The sequence below is a fragment of the Grammomys surdaster genome, unplaced genomic scaffold (assembly GCF_004785775.1).
Source record: "Grammomys surdaster isolate TR1022 unplaced genomic scaffold, NIH_TR_1.0 265, whole genome shotgun sequence".
NCBI lineage: Eukaryota > Metazoa > Chordata > Mammalia > Rodentia > Muridae > Grammomys > Grammomys surdaster.
This window is the reverse complement of record NW_021604706.1, coordinates 2,000,749-2,025,111: the sequence shown is the minus strand read 5'-3', so window position 1 is coordinate 2,025,111 and position 24,363 is coordinate 2,000,749. Positions and strand designations below refer to the sequence as shown.

At 39.6% G+C, this 24,363-nt stretch overlaps 1 protein-coding gene across 1 annotated transcript in view; it reads left to right on the top strand.

The window, feature by feature from the left end:
* Positions 1 to 24,363, top strand: part of Slc9a7 (solute carrier family 9 member A7) — a 73,307-nt gene that overhangs the window by 5,999 nt on the left and 42,945 nt on the right. Inside the window, exons 2-10 of the mRNA XM_028776128.1 lie at positions 1,603 to 1,679; positions 4,526 to 4,638; positions 15,874 to 15,979; positions 16,852 to 16,993; positions 19,014 to 19,119; positions 19,317 to 19,405; positions 19,508 to 19,621; positions 21,725 to 21,836; positions 22,557 to 22,710. Coding sequence (XP_028631961.1) covers positions 4,533 to 4,638; positions 15,874 to 15,979; positions 16,852 to 16,993; positions 19,014 to 19,119; positions 19,317 to 19,405; positions 19,508 to 19,621; positions 21,725 to 21,836; positions 22,557 to 22,710 — 929 coding nt within the window. The 5' untranslated portion in view covers positions 1,603 to 1,679; positions 4,526 to 4,532. The remainder of the gene's footprint in view (positions 1 to 1,602; positions 1,680 to 4,525; positions 4,639 to 15,873; positions 15,980 to 16,851; positions 16,994 to 19,013; positions 19,120 to 19,316; positions 19,406 to 19,507; positions 19,622 to 21,724; positions 21,837 to 22,556; positions 22,711 to 24,363) is intronic.

Genomic DNA, 24,363 nt, shown 5'->3' with positions numbered 1-24,363 from the left:
GTCACAAGACTCTTGTCCTGTTAGAGTTTTCTTACAAGCTCTCAGAATTCTTCTAACACATCTGTATACTTGAACCATGTTCTGACACCGAATTCCACCACAAGTGCATCTGAGATTGCAATTTCTATCTGGGTATATCACCTGGATGCCATTGGTTCTAGTGTTCCCTCATATAAGCCCTTAATGGAATTTAAAAAGTCATTATGCTTTTATTTATTTCGGGTGCCCATGTATGTAAATGCATGCATGCCACAATGTGCAAGAAGTCAGAAGACAACTTGAGCAGGGGCGGAGTGAGGTGGGGCCAGTTCTCTCTTTCTGCAGTGCACGTCTCAGAGTTTGAAACTCAGATCATCAGGATTGGTGGCAAGTGCCATAACCTACTGAGACATCTTATCAGCTTCTTTAATGGAGTGTTATTGGAATTTCAGTTGTTAATATTTTTGAAATATGACACATCCCAAATCTTGCTGTATAAATACAATAGCATTAAAAAAAGACTCAAGACAGAATCAAGTATAATATGTTCGTTATCTGTTTAGGCAACACCTTCATTTGGTGGCTGTTGGCATGACATACACTTGAAAGATTCTTATGAGCAGTAAATGTTCTTTTGACATCTGATTCTCAGAGGAACATTGTGGGATGATAACAGAGTCTTGGACTGTCTGAGATCCAGGGCAAAGGACAACTGCAGCCCTTAGCTCATATAGCCTGATGCTGACTGTGCCCGCTTTCCCTGAGGTTACTCAGTTGGTATACTAGGTCTTTGCTGTCTTTAAAAATGATGGCTAAGGTTTTGTTGGTTCTTGTTTAATTAGGGTGTTTGGAGGATTTTACTTGTCTATTTTTATTAAGAAATTCTGAATTTTAAATAGGAATTGCTTTTGCATGTTGCCAAAAGATCTTAAAAGCAGGTTATAACCCTCCCTCCATCAGAAGACCCCATGGACCTGATGACTTGAAAGATGTGAATGTATGTGCGCATGTATTTGTTGTATTCATTTTGAAGTTAACTTTTGAATATGCAACCCCTCAAAGGGATATTATATTACACTCTCCCTCTGAATGATCTCTATATCTTAACATTGGTTCTAGGTTTCTTACTATACAAACGTTGCCATCTTGAATTGAACTCACTACCATCCTTACTTTTCCATTGCTGTCTCTTTCGTAAATCTTTTTCAGGCCCCAAAGAGTAAAACAGATAATATAAGAAGATATAACGAAATATTTTACATCCTATATGTATATATTTAAGCGTCTGTTTTCCACTATCAAATTAAGAAGATACTTTCCCATTTATTTGTTTCAGACTTAAATCTCTAATGATCTTCTAAGATCCCACTAGAGCTAGCAGGATCGTGGACTAAGCTGGTCTTTGTCCAGTCTCAAAAAAATAGTCGAGATATATATGTACACTTAATACAGCTTGATATTATTAGCCAGAATTGTTTTATCTGAAATTACTAGATGTACAAACAATGTAGAATACCAGGTTTTAGAGGTTTTTAATATGAGGTTTATGTTTATATGTTTGATTTTTTTTTGGCTTGCTGTCAAGAATTACTATAATCCCTATTTTTTTTTTGTTTCATTCAGAGACATTTTTTCAGAAACCTTGGGTCGATTCTGGCCTATGCCTTCTTGGGGACTGCTGTTTCCTGCTTCATTATTGGGTAAGTAATTCTTTGTTGTGTAACTAGTCTAACAAATTACCCAAAGGGATGAGATTCATCAGCATCATATACAAAGCAGTATCTTAATGTATGAGGATGGCAGTTTGGTTAGAGAGTTATCCTGTTGTGTATGGTAGTTGTTAGCTACATGTGAGCATTATTACATTTAACTTAAGAATAAATTAAAATGAACTAAAATTTTTAGATCATAATTTCTTATACCATTCCCTGATAAAAAGAACCAGTTGTCTCTCACTCTAGGGCTGGAACAGGAACTTTACATGAAGATTGAGCATCTTTTAATACCAAAGAGTAAGCAAATGCTCAAAAGACAGCCATAAAGCTACAAGGCATGCCACAGGAACCCAAAAGACAGCCTGGAAATTCTTACTCTACCCAGAGCCCATCAGTGGCTGAAACACAACAAAATGAATAACTTTAGATTAGATTGTCATATAGAGTATAAAATAAATATTCCCGAGTCTATAGATAGAGAAAAATACATGGTTTGATGCAGAAACAAATGAGAAGAGGCACATTTCATATGCCAAATTGTAGATAAGTGTTATGGATATATCCCCTTCAAAGTGGTAGAACTTAGTCCTACTGACTCCAGATCTTTATTCCAGCCTAGCTTTTGAGTGTGGGCTGTATGTTTGTAGCTTCTTATAAGGAATATGGTACATAAAGTATGGAAAGAAGAGAGTAGCTTAAAAGGTGAGAACATGGAAGACATTACAAGTCATGTTGTCGTTATATATCCTTGAGATTTGTGATGAGAAGGGTACTTTGCCTCCCTGGTTATCTACCCTAAATACATCATCATCTCTGTCTGAAGAAAAAGCCAAACAAAAAGCACACTCTGCAAACTTTCTGACCAGCATTGCTCAAAATTGCCAAGGTTATCAGAAACAAACAGTAGCTGAGAAACTTTCCCAACCAAAAGGAGACCAGGAGATTTGATGACTAAATGCCAGGTAGGAGTTTAGAGGGGATTTTGCAGCAGAAAGGTGATATTAGGCTTTTAAAATGCACTAGCAAATCTGAATGTAGGACGAACTTTTAAAAATTAGTTGGAAAGCTGGAGATAAAGGAAAGGATCTTCTTTTCTTTAGAAGGAGTGTCTTGGAGTTTGTCCTTAATGAGCTGACAGATCACTGAAGAACACCAGGTTCCCCAGCATACATTAATGCTGATGGGAAGCAAGGTTTGTATGAGGCTGCCAGAGGGAAACCTGCCACTTAGACCAGGGATTTTAGTAAAAACAAATGGAGAAGGAAGTCTGCTTTCAGAAAATATTTGAAATGTATGAACATGCAAGAAGCCTTTGATAAGCCTCAAAGAACACATCAGATCTGTTCCACAGAGCTGCCATGGACTGAAACTGAGCTGATTGGAGCAATACCCGGTACACACTCGGCAAGCATTAAGTTCTAGCTAGTTCTTCTCATAAGGATTCCATTCTGCACTGCAAACACTTCTTTCACCCCTAGCTTAGCAATCCCACTGTTCTAGTCAGTAAAGACACAAGAGTAGACTGTAACATGGTCCTTACCTTCACAAATCTCATTGAATGGTTGGCTATAGTAGACAGTGACTTAATTCTATGTTATTTTTATTCTTTTAACCCTTAAAGCTGCTGTTGTTGCTGATGCATACACACATCATGCACACAGATACATACACACATGTATAATACATGATAGGCTATTTTCAACACTGATTGCTGTTTATAGTTATAATCTGCAACATAGGAAGTTTGCTCCAGCCAAGCTGAAATATTGAACATGGTGGTATCTGTTAGACCTTGTCACATGCTACCCAATATAAGGATAACCTCACCCAAACAGAGCAAAAGGCCAGCTATATCACTGGTGATCTACTAGGACATTTCAAGAGGGTTCTATCTCTACCTTCTTTGCACTACTTTTTGATGGAGAGGTCTGTAATATCCTCTCCAGCTTCACTTCGCCCCCTAATTTTTATGGCTTGAGATACATTTTCTTATAATTCTACACTTATAGTGATTTATTATTCATTATTTCAGGCTCCATCTTCCATTTTCCTCTATCACCCAGTTGCTTAAGATCTTTAACTTTATGACTCATCAAAGACCATACTTTGCAGTTGCTATAGTTGATAATAAGAACAACTTTTAAGAAACATTTTCAAAATTTCCACCCCCTGGGGTATCCAGCCTTCATGCGGTCAAGGGTGGGGAGGTGGGAGTGTGGGGGGGTAGATAGGGTTACATCCACAGAGAAGAAGGAGGAGGGGTGAGGGGATTGGGGGTTCCTGGGTGGGTGGGGGAAGGGGTAAGGGGACAACATAGGAAATGTAAATAAAACACCCAATAAAAAAAAGGAAAAAAAAGAAACATTTTCAAAACTATTCAGGGGTTGGGAATGTAAGTCAGTTGGTACAGTTTACCTAACATGCACAAAGCCTTGGGGGAGGGTGGTTTACACCTGTATTTCCAGCACTTGGGAGGCAGAGGCAAGAGAATCAGGAATTCAGGAACATTCTTGAGTGGATCAGAAGTTGAGGGTCACTCTTTTTACTTGGTGAGTCAATCCCTGATTGGTCTACATGAGACACTGTCTCAGTGCCCCACCTCCATACACACACAAAAATCAACAATAGCAAAAGATGCTTCTGCAAGATAATAATAAACTACAAACCAGTCCTTGATGCCAAAGTCCTATTTGCCTAGGTTACTGTTAAGTGTCCACCCATAAGAGCTGCTTATTGCTTTCCTGCAAGTACAGTGTTCTAATAGCACTCTAGTACTCTGTTTCTGTGTGTGCAAGATTTTTTCCCTGACATTGTTTACCTACCATCTACAGAAATCTTATGTATGGAGTGGTGAAACTCATGAAGATTGTGGGCCAGCTCTCTGATAAATTTTACTACACAGATTGTCTCTTTTTCGGAGCAATTATTTCTGCCACTGACCCAGGTAATTGGACATTTGGTTTGATCGTTATATTACTATAATATTTAAATCTTATCAATTGACTTTTGTTGCAGTAGAAAGACTGAGACATTAATAGATGATTGAGAAATGCAATAGTAGTTAGATCTAACAGACTTCTAAGAGATCTTATGCTTCTAAGAGAAGCCTGTGTTTACCTTCTCGGTGGTTTGAATAAGATGTCCCCTATAGTCTCAGACACTTGAATATGTGGTCTCCACTTGGTGGTGCTGTTTAGAAAAGCTTAGGAGATGTGGCCTTGTTTGAGAAAGTACATTACTAGAGGTGGGATGTCAAGTTTAAATGCCTTATATCATTGTTGGTTCATTCTCTGAGCTTGTGGTTTAAAATGGGAGCTTTCTATTTGCTCTAGCCAGCATATCTGGTATTGCTACCTTTTTGGGAAGCTAAAATGGTGATGGGCTCTTATCACTCTGGAACCTTAGGCCCTAATAAACCCTTCCCTCTATAAGTTGCCCCGGTCATTTGTTTATTAAAGCAATAGAAAAGAGACTCTACCTCCTTACTGTTTTATTGTGGGAAAATACACAGCATACAATGTAGCATCTTAGTTTCTGAACATCTGGTTCAATAGTGTTAAGTATTGCCTTGTTCAGCAACTAATTTCTAGAACATTTTATTGTTTACAATGGAAACTCTCTAAACCTACATAGCCACAACTTCCCTTTTGCCTTTCTATCCAGCTTCTGGCAACTACCAGCCATTCTCCTTTTCCCTCTATAAATTTGACTACTATAATTTCCTCATGAAATCTTTATATTTGTCTTGTCACTGACCCATTTTAGTTAGCATCCTCCAGCATTGGTTCATGCATGGCACAGTGTGTGCCATGATTTCCTTCCTTTTAAGGTTGAGAACTGTTTCACATTTTGCTTCTTGAGTCTTCTGTTTAGGGACACCTGAGTTCTCTCTGCCTGCATTTCCCTCTTGTTCCTGTTAGTATGACTAATATGGATATGATATGAACTCTGTTCTCTTTTTCAGCATGGTGCTTTCACATTCCTTTAAGAAGAGTGTTGTTTGCTTTGAATAACGATTTTCCCTAATAGACACAGTTGTATTCATAAACATTTTTGTGCAGAGTTCTTCCATGGCTTCTATACTGTGATGGAATTTTTTAAGTCTCTTATTTTATATTTTCAAGTGTTAGATGAACCAGTTCCTAAAAGTGGAGTTAATGTATAGCTTTTCTCCCTAGAACATCAAAAACAAGAAGGATAAGGTTAACTCCAAGTTAGAATGTCTAAAGCAGAGCATGGGGCTGAGGAGATGACTCAGCAGTTAAGAGCACTTGCTGCTCATGCCAAAGACCCAGTACTCAGATGGTAGCTCACAGCCATCTGTAACTGTAGTTTCAAAAGACCCACATGCAGGGATCTCCTGCAATATGGGTATTGCAATGGGTATATGAGTACCCATACATATAAAATTTTAAAGTTCCTCTCAAATTGTCAGCTATTGCTTTCTCTAATGTCAACTATTACAAGTCTGTTCTTCATGTCTATGGATTCAAATTAACTGTAAATCAAATGTAGTTTTTATAAGCTGCACATGTATATATGTATTCAAGCATATATATATATATATATATATTCAAAAATATAATGTCATGGATCCATATAATGTTACTTGTATGTATGTTTTTAGATCTATGGAAAAAGAGGCCATGATTTTGAAGGAAAGTACGGAGGGATATTTGGAAGGAGGAAAGGGAAGAGAGAAATGATATAATTAAGTTGTGATCTCAAAATAAACAACAACAATAACAAAACCCAGTTATACATGTACTGAACATATAATGTAGTTTTCTCTTGTTTTACTCCCTAGCATATGTAGTGTAACAACTGGTTACATAGCATTTACCTTGTATTAATGACTACAGACAATTTAGATGTGCTTTTAAATGCAACAGGGTACAAATACATATATCATTTTATATAAAGGACTTCAGCATCTGTGGGGTTTGGTGTCCATGTGAGGAAGTTCCTGGAACCAATTTCCTTCAAATAATGGGGATTAACTGACTCTACATATTAGAAATAATTTATGGAGAAAAGGTTGGTCCTGTCCTAACAGTGGAGGTATAAAAATTTTCTTGATATGTAAAATGCTAACATTTTGAACAGTAATCTTAAAGATAGTGATAGTTCCCACTTGACCATGCCTCTTGGAGGTTCTCTAGATTAGTGTTATCCCATGGATCTTTCTGCAAAGACTGTTCTATAGTGTACTCAGTTCAGTATGGCAGCCACTGGTCATGTGCTGCTACTGAACATTTGAAATGTTGGGCACTGCAAACTGAAGAACTGAGCTTTAGATTTCATTTAATATTACACAATTTAAATTAAGTGGCTACATATGACTGGTGGTCATCACAGTGAACAACATGGTACTAGATAGTTGCGTAGTTCTGAGGAATCTCAATCTTCCAAGATACAGTAACCTTTCTTACCCCCAGATATTATCATAGACACACTAAATTAGTGTTGAAGGATTGGCTGCTTGAGGCAAATTGGTTTGTGAAAAGAAGGTGAGATATGGAGTATTGGAGCCTTTGGGTTAAGCTCTAGTTAGGCCAGTCACTGCTCAGCTGGCTTGGGCCCGCTTTCCCTTCTCTCATCAGCATCCTCATCTATAAAGCAGAAGTAATGCTTCCTGTTTCTAAGGCTCCTTTGAGAATTAAATGCAGCCACACATGCAAAGCACTGAGCATAACATTTGCTGATTATGTTGGCCTCTGTGCACATCTGACTCAGGCAGAGAGTTATGTTTTCCTCATGTTTATTTAAAAGATAAATAATAGATCCTCACTACTCAAGCATGTTTCTAAAAAAAAAAAAAATATCCTTAAAGGTAGCTTTATTTAAATGCTAATCTGTCCATGACTAGGTTCAGAGGAGAATCTGTTGAGAAATAGATTCTTCATAAGCCCGAGAAAGGTGTTTAAGCTGTCTAAACATATATTACTATTTATGTTTGCATGTGGATTTATTATTATCATCTCATTAGCAGAATAACCAAATAATAGGTAAGTGTGATAAAGATAGCAGATATTGTTTTCTGACTAGTATTGCTTAAGTTATGCTTCACTTAATTGGATAAAAGACCCATTTTTCAGACTATCGATATACTTCCTTATGTCGTTTTAATGTTTGTGTTGTGACATTGCCATGCTGCATCGTTTTATTTGGTCTCTGAAAATTGGCCTGGGAAGAGTTCTATGTAAGTAAAAGTTGTAGAAAATTAGAAACTTAAACTTTTTAGACATTAAGACATTAACTTTAACTGCTTTTAGAATGGATAGCTTTTGAGATGTTGGATGTTTTACGTGTTTTACTAGCCTCCTAAAAATCTGCTGCTTGAAAACTTGGGTCATAAAAGAGATTGAAACTCAAATATAGAGTTAGAGGGTGTTACTGAAACGAAACAAAACAAAATAAAACAAAACAACACAACAACAAAACACAGGCCCATTTTGCTTTCAGTGAAGTAGGTCAATCAATTCCTTGACCTACACATTTTGTAAAACAAAGTTATTTACTCAGCATCTGAGGGTGGAGGTGAAAGAACCGAGTCTCAAGTCCTCTTCCCTGAAGAGAGGATGATTTAAGACATGGGAAAATGTGACCGGATGTGAAGTAATCAGTGGGCTAAGCACACATGTAATCAATCTTCATGGGTCTTCATGCAACACAAGATCAGAACATGGTAGTACCAGTGTGATTTGGGGAAGACTAGGCATCTGCACAGGCCCAAGTGAAGACTTGGTGGCATCAACAAAAATGGCCTTGAAGTTATTCCTTAGCCTGCTGCTATTATTGTGATCTTCATGTCAGAGCTATTATTTATACAAAACTGGTGTAGGGGCCAAATAGCTACTAATAATATAGTTTAGTTGTGTGAATTCCAAAATTACTGACTTTAAACTCTCCTGAAAGCAAGTGACTAAGTGGGAGTGTGGAGGTGGAAAATCACAGACACCAGAGAACTAAGCGTTGCTGGGTATAAGTGGGACTAGACGAGGTGCACTTGCTTGCTTGTTTGCTTTTTGGAGACAGGGTCTCGTTGTAGCTCAGCATGGTTTAGAGCTCACTGTGAAGCACAGGCTAATCTTGTTGCTGCTTTGCCCTTCTGAATGCTGCGATTATAGGTGTGAACTACCACATCTAGCTGTTTGTTTAATGATAAGATTTGGGAATCTGTTCTCCTGTGGAGTTTTCTGTGGTCTTATTGTTTGGATAGTGACACTTCTGAGAATGGATCTTTGGAGAGCCACTGAGATGTTTTCGAGCAGCAAAATACACATATTTACAACTGTAAGCACTCTTTTGATAAATGCTCACCTGATGACTATGGGCCATTGAGCAAGGACTTGGTGTTAGGGGGGCTAGATCATCAGATTGCTTTCTTGTTCCTAAGCCATCTAGCAAAAATTCTAGTATGGAATGATATTGACTGACAGAAAAAAGAGCTTCTTATCCCTGATTACCCTGTACTCAACAGAAACAATGAGAGACTAGGATCACCCAGGACACTATTTGAAGCCCTACCTCTCAATGATCCTCAGTATCTTCTAATACTGCCACCTAGGGGACTAACTCTTTTTATGTGAAAGTGTGAGCAACAGGTATTTAAGTTAGATCTAAACCAGGGCAAATCTCTTCCTTTAGAGGCGACTTTCCCGTTCTGTTATCTCTATACCATCGTCGTTTGGATGCCACTGTCTGTTGTGGGTATTTTCTTACTGTGATCAGGCATAGGCTTGCTAAGGAGAGGCACCACAGAGTGCCTTATAAAGTGGTAGCAGGAATAAAGAAGAATTAAGATTCATACCAGTTCTATGTAACTATCTGCTGTTATTGTTATTAATTATGCTTTCAAATCTAATAATGGGCAATCAACTATGTATTTTTTTTACTGTTGGTAATTATAGTATTTAGGCAAACCATGTTCTAAAATCAGAAAAGCTTTTGAAGTTATATTGTATAATCCATCACTTTGTTAAATGTGATGATGACTTTTAACTACTCATTTGATTGGTTTAAGAAATACTAGGGCATTAATAAGGAATACTTTTGAGTATGCCTATAAGGGCATTAATGGAGGGGGTTAAGACATGCTCTGAATGTGGGTGCTACTACTCCATTGGCTGGAGTTCTTGACTGATTAGTCAGGGAAAAGAGGCAAAGCTAGCTGAATATCAGCCTTTACCTCACTTTTCTTTCTAATTGTGGATACAATACAGCCACCTCATGAACTTGGTACCATTCCTTCACAGTAGTGATGTACTATATCCCATCAAAACATGAGCCAAAATAAACCCTTCCTTTCTGAAGTTTTGCTTTTCGGTTCACAGGTATGAGAAAAGTAACCAGCCTACCGAATCTTTGGACTTTGCTGTGTGTTGAATTCTTCAACAATTGATGACTGTTGCATACTTTCTGCTTGCCCTGTCACATTTACCTGCTACCCTCTCTTCTTTCTTGGTCCCAGAAGTCTGACTTACTTTCCTTTGCTTTCTGCTTTCCCATTGGATTCATTTATAGTGAATGCCACTGGAAAGGGGACGAGGTATAGGAATCTTGTAGACAAGTTGTACCACTTCATCAGTAGTTACAGTTCCTATCAGATGGCCTGGTCCTTACAACTCTAGGTTCTGGTAACTCTTCCTTGCCCTAAAGCATTCAGACCTGTGGATGAAAATTCCCTGTTTTTCAGCCTCAAGTACGGTCTTCTCCCTTCTAGCTTCCCTCTACTCTTGCCACACTTTTATAAATAACTTCCTTATACAACCCTTCTTAGCTTGCTGTTTGAGTATTCCATTTAGTTCTTCCCAAGACCCCCTGACTGATAGTGTTTGATGACCTGGGTCTCTTGTTCCTAGCCTGCCAAGCCTGGGCACTATTAATTGTTCTTTCCTTCTATCAGTAGTGAGTTCCTGAGTCCCCATGTAGTTGTGTGGATAGAGCCCCAGCTGTGGTAATCTATAGTGGGCATATGATATAACTGAGGAATGGAATTTCTCTTGTATCAATCACTGAGATTTGGCGGATTTCAATACTGAAAGTACAGAGCAGCTCATGAATTGCACGGTCTGTTTTCTTACCCTTAAATGAGAGGCATAGTAATAGTAGCCTCCTCATAGGGTTTTATAAGAACTGAATTAAATTACAAAATGCTTAGCATGGTGTCTGCTTCATGGTAAGTCATCAGCATTTGTGATTATCATTGTTAATTTTTCTTCAAAGCTGCATTTTTTAAAAATTTTATTTAATCACTTTTACAATCCAGATTTTATCCCCTTCCTGGTCCACCCTCTGTCTGTTCTACATCTCATACCTCCTTCCCCCACCCTGTCTCCATGAGGAGGTCCTCACCACTTACCGCCCACCCCCCCACCTCACCAGACCTCCTCACTCCCTGGGGCCTCCAGTCTCTTCAGGGTTAGATGCATCTTCTCTGACTGAGTCCAGACCTGGCAGTCCTCTGCTGTGTATGTGTTGGGGACCTCATATCAGCTAGTGTATGCTGACTGGTTGGTGGTCCAGTGTCTGAGTGACTTCGGGGGTCCAGGTTAATTGAGACTGCTGGTCCTCCTACAAGGTCACCCTCCTCCTCAGCTTCTTCCAGCCTTTCCCTAATTCGACCACAGGGGTTAGTAGCTTCTGTCTATTGGTTGGGTGCAAATATCTGCAGCTGATTCTTTCAGCTGCTTGTTGGGTCTTCTGAAGTGCAGTCATGATGAGTCCCTTTTTGTGAGCACTCCATAGCCTTAGTAATAGTGTCAGACGCCTTTGGGGCCTCCCATTGAGCTGGATCCCACTTTGGGCCTGTTGCTGGACCTTCTTTTCCTCAGGCTCCTCTCCATTTCCATCCCTGGAATTCTTTCAGACAGAAACAAATATAGGTCAGAGTTTTGACTGTGGGATGGCAACCTCATTTGATGCCTTGTATTTTAAAAAAGACAGTGCTTATATAATGGTAAACTAGGATCAAAGTTTTGCATGAAGAACCATAAATATAATTCATGTAATAAATTATATAGAATACAACATTAAAAAATTCCTATCCCCAAAGATTTCCTGGTTGTATAACCTGTTAAATCAGGCTGAACAGAAGAAGTTGTCTTTATGTCTTGAGATAGCATCAGTGTTGTAGAACATGTCTGTCAAGAAGGCTCGCTGGCAGGCATGTACCCTGTTCTTAATCTGCTTGTGTCAATCCAAATTAGTTATTTATTTTTTTTTGTAAATGATAAAATTTTTGAAAAGGAAAGCATGTTGGAGGAAATGTCACTTTGAATGTTCTTTAGTCCCTGACAAGAATAGAGAAAGCAAGGTAGAAGAAGTGGGGAAAACCTCACACAGTAAATAATAATATTCCAGCAGGAACAGTGAGGCTTGGATACAAGAACAGCACCTCTGCAGAGGTGACTGCTATGAAACGCAGAAATTTCCCACCAGTATTTACACACTCAAGTAAGGGTCCCCACTGGGAACAAATGTTGTTAGACTATATGACAACGTGCAGCTGAACTTTGCTGCTTTGTGGATTCTTCTGTTTCCCACCCTTTATCCCTCCCTCCCCCAGTTTCACCCCCTATCTCTAATTAGGAAGGAAAGAAGGAGAGAGAGGAGAGAGAAATATCTCTGAATCTAATTCTTCTTGTTTATTCTTTGCTTTTAGCTGGTCTTTGCTACTTTGAGGGTTCTTTTATCCCACCCTTTATCCCCTCCCCCAGTTTCACCCCTATCACTAGATAGAGAAAGAAGGATAGAGGGGAGAGAAAGATAGAGATTGATCCCACAATCAAATTTCTTTCTTCTTGTTTCTTCTCTGAGCACAACTAACAAACTGCAATCATTCCCCCCACCCAATGACCACTAACTACTAACCCTGCCTACTGGGGGTCTAGCATTTATATACCCTCTAAAACGTTTCCAGAGTTCCAAATGCCACACAATCGCAGAAACTACCTGCAGTTGGCAAAACCATGCATGTCTCTGCTAGGGCACAAGGCCTAGCACATAGTCTGCTGCTGTGGTCAGTCTGAAGCAGCCTCATATTCCTATTCCTGGGATTAAAATGAAGACATGTATTTCTACATTTTTCAAAGAAACTTATATTCCAGAATTGTATCTACAGTGACATTTAAAACTGAGAGGGACTTTCAATGTTCAAATGTTATGCAGACCGGATTGATGTCTAACCCACAGAGGTCCACCCTACTCTGCCTCTCAAGTGCAGGGATTAAAGGCATGCAATACTACACCCAACTAATAATACTTAAAAAAAAAGAAATGCCCAGAAAATATCAACGGAAGGATTGACTCATATCCCAAAGAGGAACTGCTAAGACTATTGACTTTGGTTGTCAGGGCATTAAAAGAAGAGGACAGATTAAATTCTATTTGGGATGGGATAGACAATGCTAGAGTCAGTGGATCTCAGAAAGTATTGGGGAAGTTGTTATATTTAACAGTTCCAGATACAAGCAGATTTATTAGTTTTTTTTTATAGTTGCTGTGATAAAATTCCATGGCCAAAGGTAATATAAAGAAGACAGAGTTTATTTTAGTGTACGATTATAGACTGATCGTGTCCATTGAGAGTGGGGGATGTATAGCATAGTAGCAGGAGCAGGAAACTGGATAATCACATTTTCTTTCACATTTTTTATTTATACACAGGAAATAGACAGATGGGGAAGAGGGAGAGGTAGACAATGGAAGTGAGACAAGCCTGCACACACTCAAAGCTTGCAGCCCTCAGTTACATACTTCCTTCAGCAAGGTTGCACCTCCTAAGGGTACCAATAACCTCCCCCAAACAGCACCACCAGCTTTCTAAGAAGTATTTAAATACATGATCCTGTGGAGGACACTCTCATTTAACGTTGTGCCCAGAAAAAGGAACCTACACACTACCCATGACACACCTTAATTAAGTATAAGCAACACAAGATGAAGTTCATGTAAACATAAGGAAAATGAAATTAACTCTTTGGACATGAAAGCTACGATGGAGAGGTCAGACTAGGAAAATGGGTCCCTCCCAAGGGATCAGATTCCAAAAGATGCTAAGGGAAATTAAGAAAGTGATAGGCAGCCTGCTGTGGGAGACAGGGGCAGGTGGCTTTCTGTGAGTTCAAGGTTAGCCAGGTCTACACAGGCCATGTAGTGGTGGCATACACCTTGAATCCCAGGACTCAGGAGGCAGAGGCAGGCAGATCTCTGTGAGTTTGAGACCATCCTGGTCTACAGAGTGAGTTCCAGGATAGCCATTGCTGTTATACAAACAAATAAAAACAAAACAAACAAAACAAAACCCCCAAAACAACCAAAAACAATAATAAAAAACAAAACACTATCTCAAAAAACAAAAGCAAACAAATAAGAAAATAAAAAATGATTGATAGGCATTACAAAAGAACTGTATGTTCCAGGCCTGGAATGTTGTTAAATCAAGAACTAAATCCTGAGGTTCCTTAGAAAAGAGCTCACAGAAGGGGATGGAGGGGAAGCCTGGCAGGGTGAAGGTTTTTTTTTTTTAAGTTTTATTTCCTTTAAAATGTGTAGAATAAAATGATAGTGCCAGAGGATGCGTGACTAAACTGTAAAGAAAGGGGGAAAAGGTCACTATAAAATTCACACAGTGGTTATTTTGAATGAAGGGGACTGGCAAATTCTTGAATTGGTTGCTGGTAAGAAAATTGACTTGCTTATACTTAATACACTAAACATTTGATTTGGTGTTCTAATTCCATAAATAGTGGTGCTTTTGGCTACATATACCAACCAGAAAAACCTGGCTGATAGTGGCTTAAACAAAAATAGGTATTTATCTTGAATCTTACCAGTGGCCTGGTACCATGACTTCTGTCCCAGCTGGGCATCTAGGACCTTCATGTTTCTATCGTACTCCTTTGAGTTTCAGTGGTATCTTCATTGCCTTATGGAGGTAAGCTGGATGGTTGTGTCTGGCCTTCTTCTCTATCCTCTCCTGGTGATGGAGGCCAGGAATATGGGTAACCATCTTGAGGTACACAGGTCAGCTCCCACAGGAAAGCCATTATCCGGTTTCAAACACCAGTAAAACTAAAGTTGAGAAACCATGCTCTAGCAGTAAATCACGGTGTGCGTGCTCTGGAAGTACTTGGGGGTGCCAAGAACCCTTTCACGGGCATCAGGTCAAAAAGTGATGTTCATAATAACATCAATACATTATTTGTCCTTTTTCCTCTCTTCTTTCTCTCGTGTACAGTGGGGTTTTCTAGAGGTTGCACAAGAATATGATATTATCTATCCCTTAGATATAGAGACAACTGGACAACTGTGAGAAGTATCTGCCTTCTGTTAATCTAAGAGTTTGAAGAGATTTATAAAAATGTACAACAATGTCTTCTTTTCAGGTTTTTATTTTATAAAGTGTAGTTTTTATTAAAATATTTCATGTTAGTGAGTAAAAGGTCATTGTTACTTTAAATGTACATATACTGATCTATCTGCTTTAGTGAATAAAATAAATATCAGCATTGGATGCATAGGTTTTAGAATATAAAGGAGTTTAGAGGTTAAAAGTTGGAGAACTACTGATCCAGAGAATCGTCTTAAAAACTTCAGAAATATAAATACTAAGAGAAGTGTAATTATGGACTGAGCATGGTGATGCTTGTCTGTAATCCCAACAAAGGAGTAAGGCAGGAGGATTGTGAGTCCCAGGCCAGTCTATAAAGGGATATAAGAGACCTTTTCTTAGTTCTGTATCTGCTAACAAGTATAATTACAGCTAATTTGCATGGACAAAGCCTTGATCACACTCTTCTGTTTCCTGACTTGGTGCTCGGTTTTGGGAACATAGGGGTCTGTCTTTTAACATTTGTTAACTCACAAAAAGAGACAAATCATATAAGTGCCCCCAACCCCCGACTCTATATAAGGTATTTTTGGTGTATGGAGGGCATAGGGGAGGCTGCAGTATACTCAGGTGCAGGGATCATCAGACTCAGTGACTACATCAAACTTCATCTAGGTTTACCATTTTCCCTCCCAGCAGGCAAATCATTTGTCTTTGACTCATTTGCTGGCTACCAGGTCACCTTGTCCCACTTAATATATAAAATAGCTGGTATAAATCTGGAACCAGTGGTTTAAGAGCAGAAACCAAAACTAATTTCTGTGCTTTGGGTGTACATTTCAGTGACTGTGCTGGCAATATTTAATGAGCTGCATGCAGATGTGGATCTTTATGCTCTTCTGTTTGGAGAGAGTGTCCTGAATGATGCGGTTGCCATTGTACTATCCTCGTAAGTAATTATTTCTACGGAGGGAGGGGGGCTGACTAATGGTTCTGGCTCTGTCCCTCAGCAGCATTCAGGATGCTGACACCAGCATAGCATGGTGGCTGTAGCTTAAATTAAATGTATTTTCTCTGGGCAGTGCATGGGAAACTATATGTTTATTGATATTTTCCATTACAGTGAGCCTCTTTATCCTCTAGGGATACAGTTTAAGAGTGCTGCTGAATGTCTGAAGTCATAGATGATACTGAACCCTGTTTACGATATTCCCATATATACATGCATCCATCGATACATATATACAAGTAAATACATACCTATGATAAACTTCAGCGCATATATTAGACAAGTAGCAATAACTAATAATAAAGTAGAACAATTATAATAATGTGTTTTAATTGTTAAAAGTTACGCTTAATTGTATTTTCATCTTTTCACTCATATGTAACACTTTATGGCTTCTCTTTGGCAGATCCAAAATTTCAGCAACATTACTCTTTGTCCATGGAAACATTCTCAAGCAAAATAAAGGTTGTTTGAACATAAGTGCTGCAGTTTGATAACTCAATGCATTGTTTCTAAGGGACTAGTAGTAAAGTAGCATATACTGTATGGCTATATTAGACAATGCAACGATTCATGTCATCAGCAGATTCAGCCAGATAATGTGAAGCTTCATTATGCTATTTAGAAGAGTATACAATTTAGAACTTATACATTGTTGATTTCTGGAATTTCCTACTTGATATTCTTAGACTGAGGTGAACTTGTGTAACTAGAACCGTGGAAACTAAAATAGCGAAGAAGGGTGGGGCCTGCTCAGTGTGCCATGGTGTAAAACCAGTGTGGTCTTAAACACCCCCCCCTCTCTCCTACAGGTCTATTGTTGCCTATCAACCAGCAGGACTAAATACTCACGCGTTTGATGCTGCTGCCTTTTTTAAGTCAGTTGGCATTTTCCTAGGTATATTTAGTGGCTCTTTTACCATGGGAGCTGTAACTGGTGTTGTTACTGCTCTAATATCCTTTTAAAAAATGTTTTGGCCCCTGCCTTGCTACACACACTATTACGTTTTCAAAGAGAAAGTTTTCAGTTCCTGCTTTCAAATCAGAATCTTAGATTGATTGTTCTTTTGAGATGAGGTACTACCTCAGATGGGTCATGCCCAGTGATTGGGCCCCTAAGTAAGAATCTGGGAAAAACCTCTGGGATATTGAACTCTATGAGGTTCAAAAAAGAGGTAGTGAAATGGGGGAGAGGATTGGGGTGCATATGATCAAAGTACATTGCTAGTATGTATGAAATTGTTAAAGAATAAGTAAAATAAATTCTGTCGAAAGAGAATGTGAGGAAAGAAGGAAAATACAATCAATGAAACATATAATATACCAAATAAAAATTTTAAAATGGGGGAATTTAACTCTCTACTTTATCCTTACCTCTGCTGCTTCTCCCCCTGTCTTATAACACAGTTGGGACATCAGTCATAGGGGATGAAGAGACTGCGGAACCCAGAGGAGGCTTGTAATCAGTGGCCACTGGTTGTACAGCACTTTAGCTTTGGGATCCTGGTGCTGTCTGCTGTTCAGGTAGCCATAACTAGCCTGGAGCCACTGGTGGGAATTACTAAACTTCCTACTGTGTGGTCCATTGGGAAAGAATGGTGTAATATTTAGTTTCAAATAAGCAAACAAAAAGAGAAAAACATGGAAAGAGCTGACAGTCCCTTTACATATTTGCTGAATCCTCCATCACAATACCCTCTTTGATTGGCAGTGCTAATGAGTGTAATACACACTGCATCCATTTTACATGCAGCCAGTATAGATAATGTGGAAAAATAATTAGTGAGATTTTAGTTATTTGGTTTTTGTTCTAGTCTTTGAGATATGTGTCTTTTGCTCTTTGTAAAATCTCAGCTATGCCTAACTAACTACATTTTAAGTGTTGAGAAACCACATATAGCCAGTAGTTACTGTGTCAGCTAGCACAAATTAAGATAGGTTTGTTTAAACACCTTGGTACTGAGGATTTAATTGCGCAGTGAACTTATTTGTGGCTTGTTTTTATGTTGATGGTGTACTGAATGGCAGTAGTGGGAGGAAGATCCTGGTTGTTCTTAAAAGTAGATCCTAGCACTTCATTGTTGTCTCAGAAATTACAGATTTCTTCTCTTTTGTCCCATACATGGATCAGGCCTTAATGATCCATGGGGATCAGAGCCTGAAGAGCCTGTCTTCCCAGGCCTGCCTAAGACCTTCCCAGCTCTATGAGAACTAACCTATCAAGTCAAACCTGTAGCAAGAAATTTATTCATAGCATCATAATAATTCATATACTATAAAACTGATCCATTTTGAGTACACAATTCTGTTTCTTTTAATTCCTTATGTTATTATGTTTAAAAACATAAATATATAATAAAAATTGCCTCAGTACACAATTTAAAATCATTAAGTACAGGAGCCAGCAAGATGGCGCAATAAGTATGGCCTTTTGCCACCAAGCCTAATGACTTGAGCTTGATCCCTGGAGCCCATGTGGTAAAAGAAAACCACCTCATACAAGATATCCTCTTACCTGGAAAGCTTAATTTTTAATTTATGTTACATGAAAATTGAGCTGGGTGTGGCTGTGTCACCTTTAATTCCAGCACTTGGGAGGTAGAGGCCAGTGGATCTCTGTGAGTTTAGGACTTATCTGATATGCACACTGAGTTCCAGGCCAGCCAAGGCTACACAGAGAAACCCTGTCTCAAAATGAAAGGTAGGAAATAAATAAATAAATAAATAAGCAAACAAACAAATACATACCTGATCAGGGATATGTGGCCCAGTGGTGGAATAGCAGCCTAGCATGTTCTGGGCTCTCCAACTTCCATCCCAACATTTTAACATTTAAAAAAATGAGATAAGACCCTCCAAGGAGGTATATTGAATGGCTGGCCCTCAGAGAGGGGGCTCTCAGGCTAAAAGAATGGGGATCTCAAGTGTCCCTGCTGCCCCTGCCCAGAGCTGCTATCCTTAACCTGGTGCTGACGTGACCAAGTTTACTAAGCTGCACTGCTTCCCCCTGCTGGAGACAGCGCTTTTTTTCCTGATGTCCTGGAGCACGTTTCTCCTGGCTGAAGCCTGTGGGTTTACAGGTAGGTTTACTGCTGGACTGCAGCAGGGCCTGTAAGAGAGGAAGGGAGAGGAAGAGAGGGAGGGACAGATTAAAGGAGGGAGGGAGGGAAGGAGAATTCGAGTTATACAAGGCTCACATGCCATACATTTCATGTCAGTAGATATTTTTTTCCTTGTCTCTTCTTTGCCACTGACTTTTAGAAACTCTTTTTGACAGGTGTTGTAGCTGTCCTTTTCTGTGGGATTACACAAGCTCATTACACATATAACAACCTGTCAGTAGAATCTCGAAGTCGAAGCAAGCAGGTAAGAGTGGCCCTTGAATCTGCTGGGCTGTCAGGTAGCTGGGCAGTAGGAGTGCAGCCAGGCATGCAGTGTTCACAGCCTCCTTTTTCCTTCTTCATGCAGCTTTTTGAGGTGTTACATTTCCTGGCAGAGAACTTCATCTTCTCCTACATGGGCCTGGCACTGTTCACCTTCCAGAAGCATGTTTTCAGCCCCATTTTCATCATCGGTGCTTTTGTATCCTTTTCCTGTTCCACATTGTAGACAGAAGTGACCTCTGCTGGGAAAGGTGTACAACCACTAAGACTCTGATTTGAATGGGTAGCTGGGTCCATTCTAGTTTAGTATATTTGCAGCAGGATAGGAGATGAAGGGTGGGGAGCTTCCTAAAGCTGAATATATTTGATTTCAAAGACTAGCTTTTTTTTCTGGCATTTTCTGTCCTAAGCTGGTGTTTGATGGGCAATCATTAGTTTTGTAGAGCTCTGTCCTGATTAGACCTAAAAGTCAATAACCATGTCAGTCCGCAGAATTATTGTTGATATGCTATTGTTGTGTCAACTGTAACAGAGTCAGCTCCCAGATTCTAGTGACTAGAAGGTTCCACTCTTCTTGCTCTCAGCTGCAGATTCTAGCTTGGGTAGCCCTAGCCCACAACTGATCTTGTATGTGTGTGTGTTTGTGTGTAGGCAGTGACCATGCTTTTAGCTAAGCTGCCCCTGCTCCTTATATTACGCTGGGAGAGACTCCTTTGTTTTTCTAAAACAGGAAGGAAGAGAGGTTTGGAAGGAGGAAGAGATAAGAAAAAAAGAACAGATATAAAAACTGGTAGGATTGGAGGGGAAGAGGAAGAAGAAAGAGGAGAAAGGAGAAGAAAAGATAAAGCACGTAATTCTTTGACTTCAACCCTTGGGAATGTAGTGTATGGAAAGTGGACCACTTTGGATGCTTGGGTTAGAGGAGAAATGTGGCAGTGGCTCAGCAGCTGAAGGCTTCTGGACTTTTAAGACTTGTCCCTGTTGCTTTTTAAGGCCTCATGGGGATCCTTAACTCTTCTAGAAGGAATGCGTTTCTCTTCTGAGATTTTGGCTTCATATGCAAGAGTGTATGTAGGGCTGCCCCTCCTTAGCTGCTAGATAGTGACAGTGCCAGAATCCTACTTATGATCTTACTGAGTGGCCTCACACATTCACTAAGAAACAGCTTAATTCCCATGGGCTTAGTTTTTCTTCAGTAAGACTTGGCATGTTGCTCTGATTTGTATTTCCTGCACGGCATCCTGGAAGAGATAGTGGGAGGAGGGCCTTGTTTACAGATCAGGGCCTGTTGGCTGGGCGAGCCACATCCTTTGGGAATCCAAAAAGGCTTCTGACCACTTGAGTTTTCCTTCACCTTTGAGATAGAATGTGCTTTACAAGCACTGCCCATTTCCTTTTGTTAGAAACAAAATCAAACAAGGAAAGGAGAAAGAAAAAAAAAACAAAAAAGGCAGAAAAACACTTTACACTTTACCCTGGAGGAAGTAGAAGATAGTTTGGCCCTGGCTTCTGTCTGAAACAGCTGTGGCTTCTGCAGCTGGTGCCTTGCTGGCCGGAAGCTCTGTTTGCTGGCTCCTGCCTGAGTTTCCTTCTCTGACCAGGGGATTGTGCAGCTCTCTCTGTTGGGTGCTGTTTAAACTTGGCAAGGAAAAGATGACCAGTTTCCCTGAATTCTTTGCTTTTCACAGTAGAACCCCTTTTTCCTATTCATCCTTTTCTACGTTTTACACTTCCAAGGGGGGCAGTAAAGCTACATAGGCAAAGAACTCTCTCTGCGTTAATTTGTATGAGTGACTGTCTTTGTGGTAAGAGTACTCAGTTTCTTCACTTCTAATTTTCCAGTGTTCGCTGGGCTTTGAACTCCCTGATGTTTGCTTGGGAATGAAGCTTGCTGGCTCTTTCCCAGCAAAGTTTCTACAGTTTGAGTCTAGACTTACTTTTCTGTCTTGTCATTCTCTTTCCAGTAGAACTCAATGTAGTGCGTGCTTTCTTTAGTCCGTGCTCCTGCTATGATACTTTAGATTATTTCTGGGCTGATTTTTTTTTTCAGAAACTGAGGTATCTGCCAATACCAGTTCAGTGTAGTTCAAAGGTTACAATGTGTTTATAAGCTTGAAATTAATAAACTAAGAAGTGGGAAAGTTGACCAAATGACTCCCATTTTGTTGCTTAGAGATTGTTGCAGAGTGAATCAAGGTTTTCTGGCTTTTCTGGGCAGCTACTAAAATTTTATGGTCAATCAGAGTGTTTTGAAGTGTCATTCTGGAAATGTGTTGGCTCCTTAACCTCACCTGATGACCAGGTTGCCATTTTCCTGGGCAGGGCTGCACATATCTACCCACTCTCCTTCTTCCTCAACTTGGGCAGAAGGCATAAGATTGGCTGGAATTTTCAACACATGATGATGTTTTCAGGTAAATATATATATATATATATATATATATATATATATACACATATATATGCATGCATATAGTATTATATATAATAGTATATATACCCATGTATTTATAAAGAAAACAAATTTTATTTAGCAAACTGGGATATGGTTAAAATATAACCATCTGGGCTGGGTAGCACCTATCTGTAATCATGGACTAGGAAGGAGGAGGTAAAAGGATCAGGAGTTAAAACATGCTTAAGTAAATACTGAATATGAGGTCAGCCTTTGATATATAAGACCCTGTCTTAAAAACCTTGTTTCAGGTCAACCTGTCTTTTCACTATTCGGTAAGGTGCCCCTCCTTTGCTAAGAAAAATACCACCCTGTTTTCCACAAGTGTGCATTTGACATAGTCATACTCAGCCAGCATACTGGGTGGTATTTGGATAGAAAACGTAGAGAGCTTGTTATTATGCATGTTTCTTTTTCTTTCAGCTCAATAGCAAGAGAACCATTTAAATAGTAATAGTAGCTAGTGTTCTAGAATGTGCTGTACAAATAGTGCTGTTTTTTCTCATCCTGGGAGTTCTGTGAAAGACCATACACTTCTAAGGTTTTTCTCCCTGGGTTAGCCATCCTGCCTCCCAAAGCATGTGGCTAGAGTTTTTACCCTCACATGTGGCAGTGAATTTTGAGGAGTTGTGGCTATGTCCCCATATCACCAGAAGACCTTATTGTTTGGTCCCCACAGGCCTAAGAGGAGCGATGGCATTTGCACTGGCCATCCGTGACACGGCATCCTATGCCCGCCAGATGATGTTCACAACCACACTGCTCATTGTTTTCTTTACTGTGTGGGTCATTGGTGGAGGCACAACACCCATGTTGTCATGGCTCAATATAAGGTCAGTTTATAACCAAATCAATTTCATGTCTGAATGTGTCAGTTGTCACTATTCTTGAGAATGTTCAATGTGCCATGCAGGCTATACTGGTGAAAAGTTTTCATTCTTTTGGCTTAAGCAATGTGTGTGTTTGGGAGTGTGTTTTTTAATTAAAGTTTGGAGTGTGGAGATTTTACAGGATACAAAATGTCATTAAATTCTAAAAAAAGAAAACAATTAAAATAGTCAGAATACACAGGAAATTAGGATGAGCTGGCTCTGACTAGGGCAGTGACTTTTCTGGAAGAGTTCAAAATCTTAAAGCTACAGGAAAAGGGAACAGACTTGTAGCCTTGGTAATGTTCCCTGTCTCTTTGTGATGGAAGCTGGGCCCAGAAGTAGAAGCTCCTTAGCCAGAAATTAGAAGACTCAAGTAGAGTTTTTCTTTCTTAGGAATTTGAATGCCATGCCTCTCCTTGCTTCTGGTCAAAAAAAAAAGAGATAGTATTGTCTATGTAACCCTCATCTGTCATAGCCTCATGACATCTTTTGTTTGTGGTGTGTAGCTTTGTCAGGCCAGAAGGATGTTTACCAGAGTCTCTTTTTCTTTTCCTGCCTCTACTTCCTAAACACTGGGATTACAGGTGCCTGTCCCCATACGCAGACTTAGGAACTTTATAAAGGTTGTTTGACTTCTGTACTGTGATCTACAGCATCATATAGTCAAAAAGGCACTGATTGAAACAGGAGTCCAGAGACCCAGAGCCCAACAATGACGGATGTCTGATCCCTCACGTCTTTGAGCTCCAGTTTTCCTCAATATGAAATGAAGCCTTATGCCAGAGTACTTCCAGGGCCCTCCACATCCAAGTGTTAAACTCTGCCTCCGCATTCTGTGTTGCTGAATTTACTCTGGCCCCCTGCTGTAGTTTTATGTTTGCACAGGGTGACTATGATCCATCAACCAGGCACTTGAGTAATGCAAATGCCTGAAGAGTCACTCTCTAAAGAGCCACAAGGTGGCAGTGTATCTTTCTCTGTTGGTCTTTAGTTTGTTTTCCCTCCTCTGCCAAAGACAGTTGAAGCTCCTAAACACTTCCGAGGAGAAAAAACAGGATTTGAGAGAATAGCCTTTTCTACCCGAGGTGGAAGGGATTGGTGATGATAGGCAGGGATTCCTGGGTTTGGCTACTGCCAGTTATGCCATTTTTGGGCTAGTGTGTCTCAGCTTGAAAATCAATTCAGGGGCTTCTTGGTGACAATCGGGATCTTCACTAATGCTTGCGTTGCAGGTGCCATTTGCATTTCCATGCTTATGTATTAAGATGGTTCTCACAACATCCCCATAGTGGAGATACTACAGTCTATTTTAGAGTTGAGAAATGAGACACAGAGCAACAATTTTGCCCTAGGTCATAGAGTCTTGAGAGGATGAGGCAAGATTGGAATCCAGGAAGTCTTGCCATGGCTTGTCCATCTGTAAGATGTGCTGTCCATCTGTAAGAAGGGTTGTGGTGCTAAAAATTGCTTTCCTCATAAAATTTGGAGTGTTTGAAATTTTAACTTCCTAGCTTTAATACTAAGGGTTAGTTTAAGAAACACAGTCCATCCTTGGGAATATAGACCTGAAGAAAGAAAATATACCTATGTGGCTTTCACCTTGAGATATCAGAT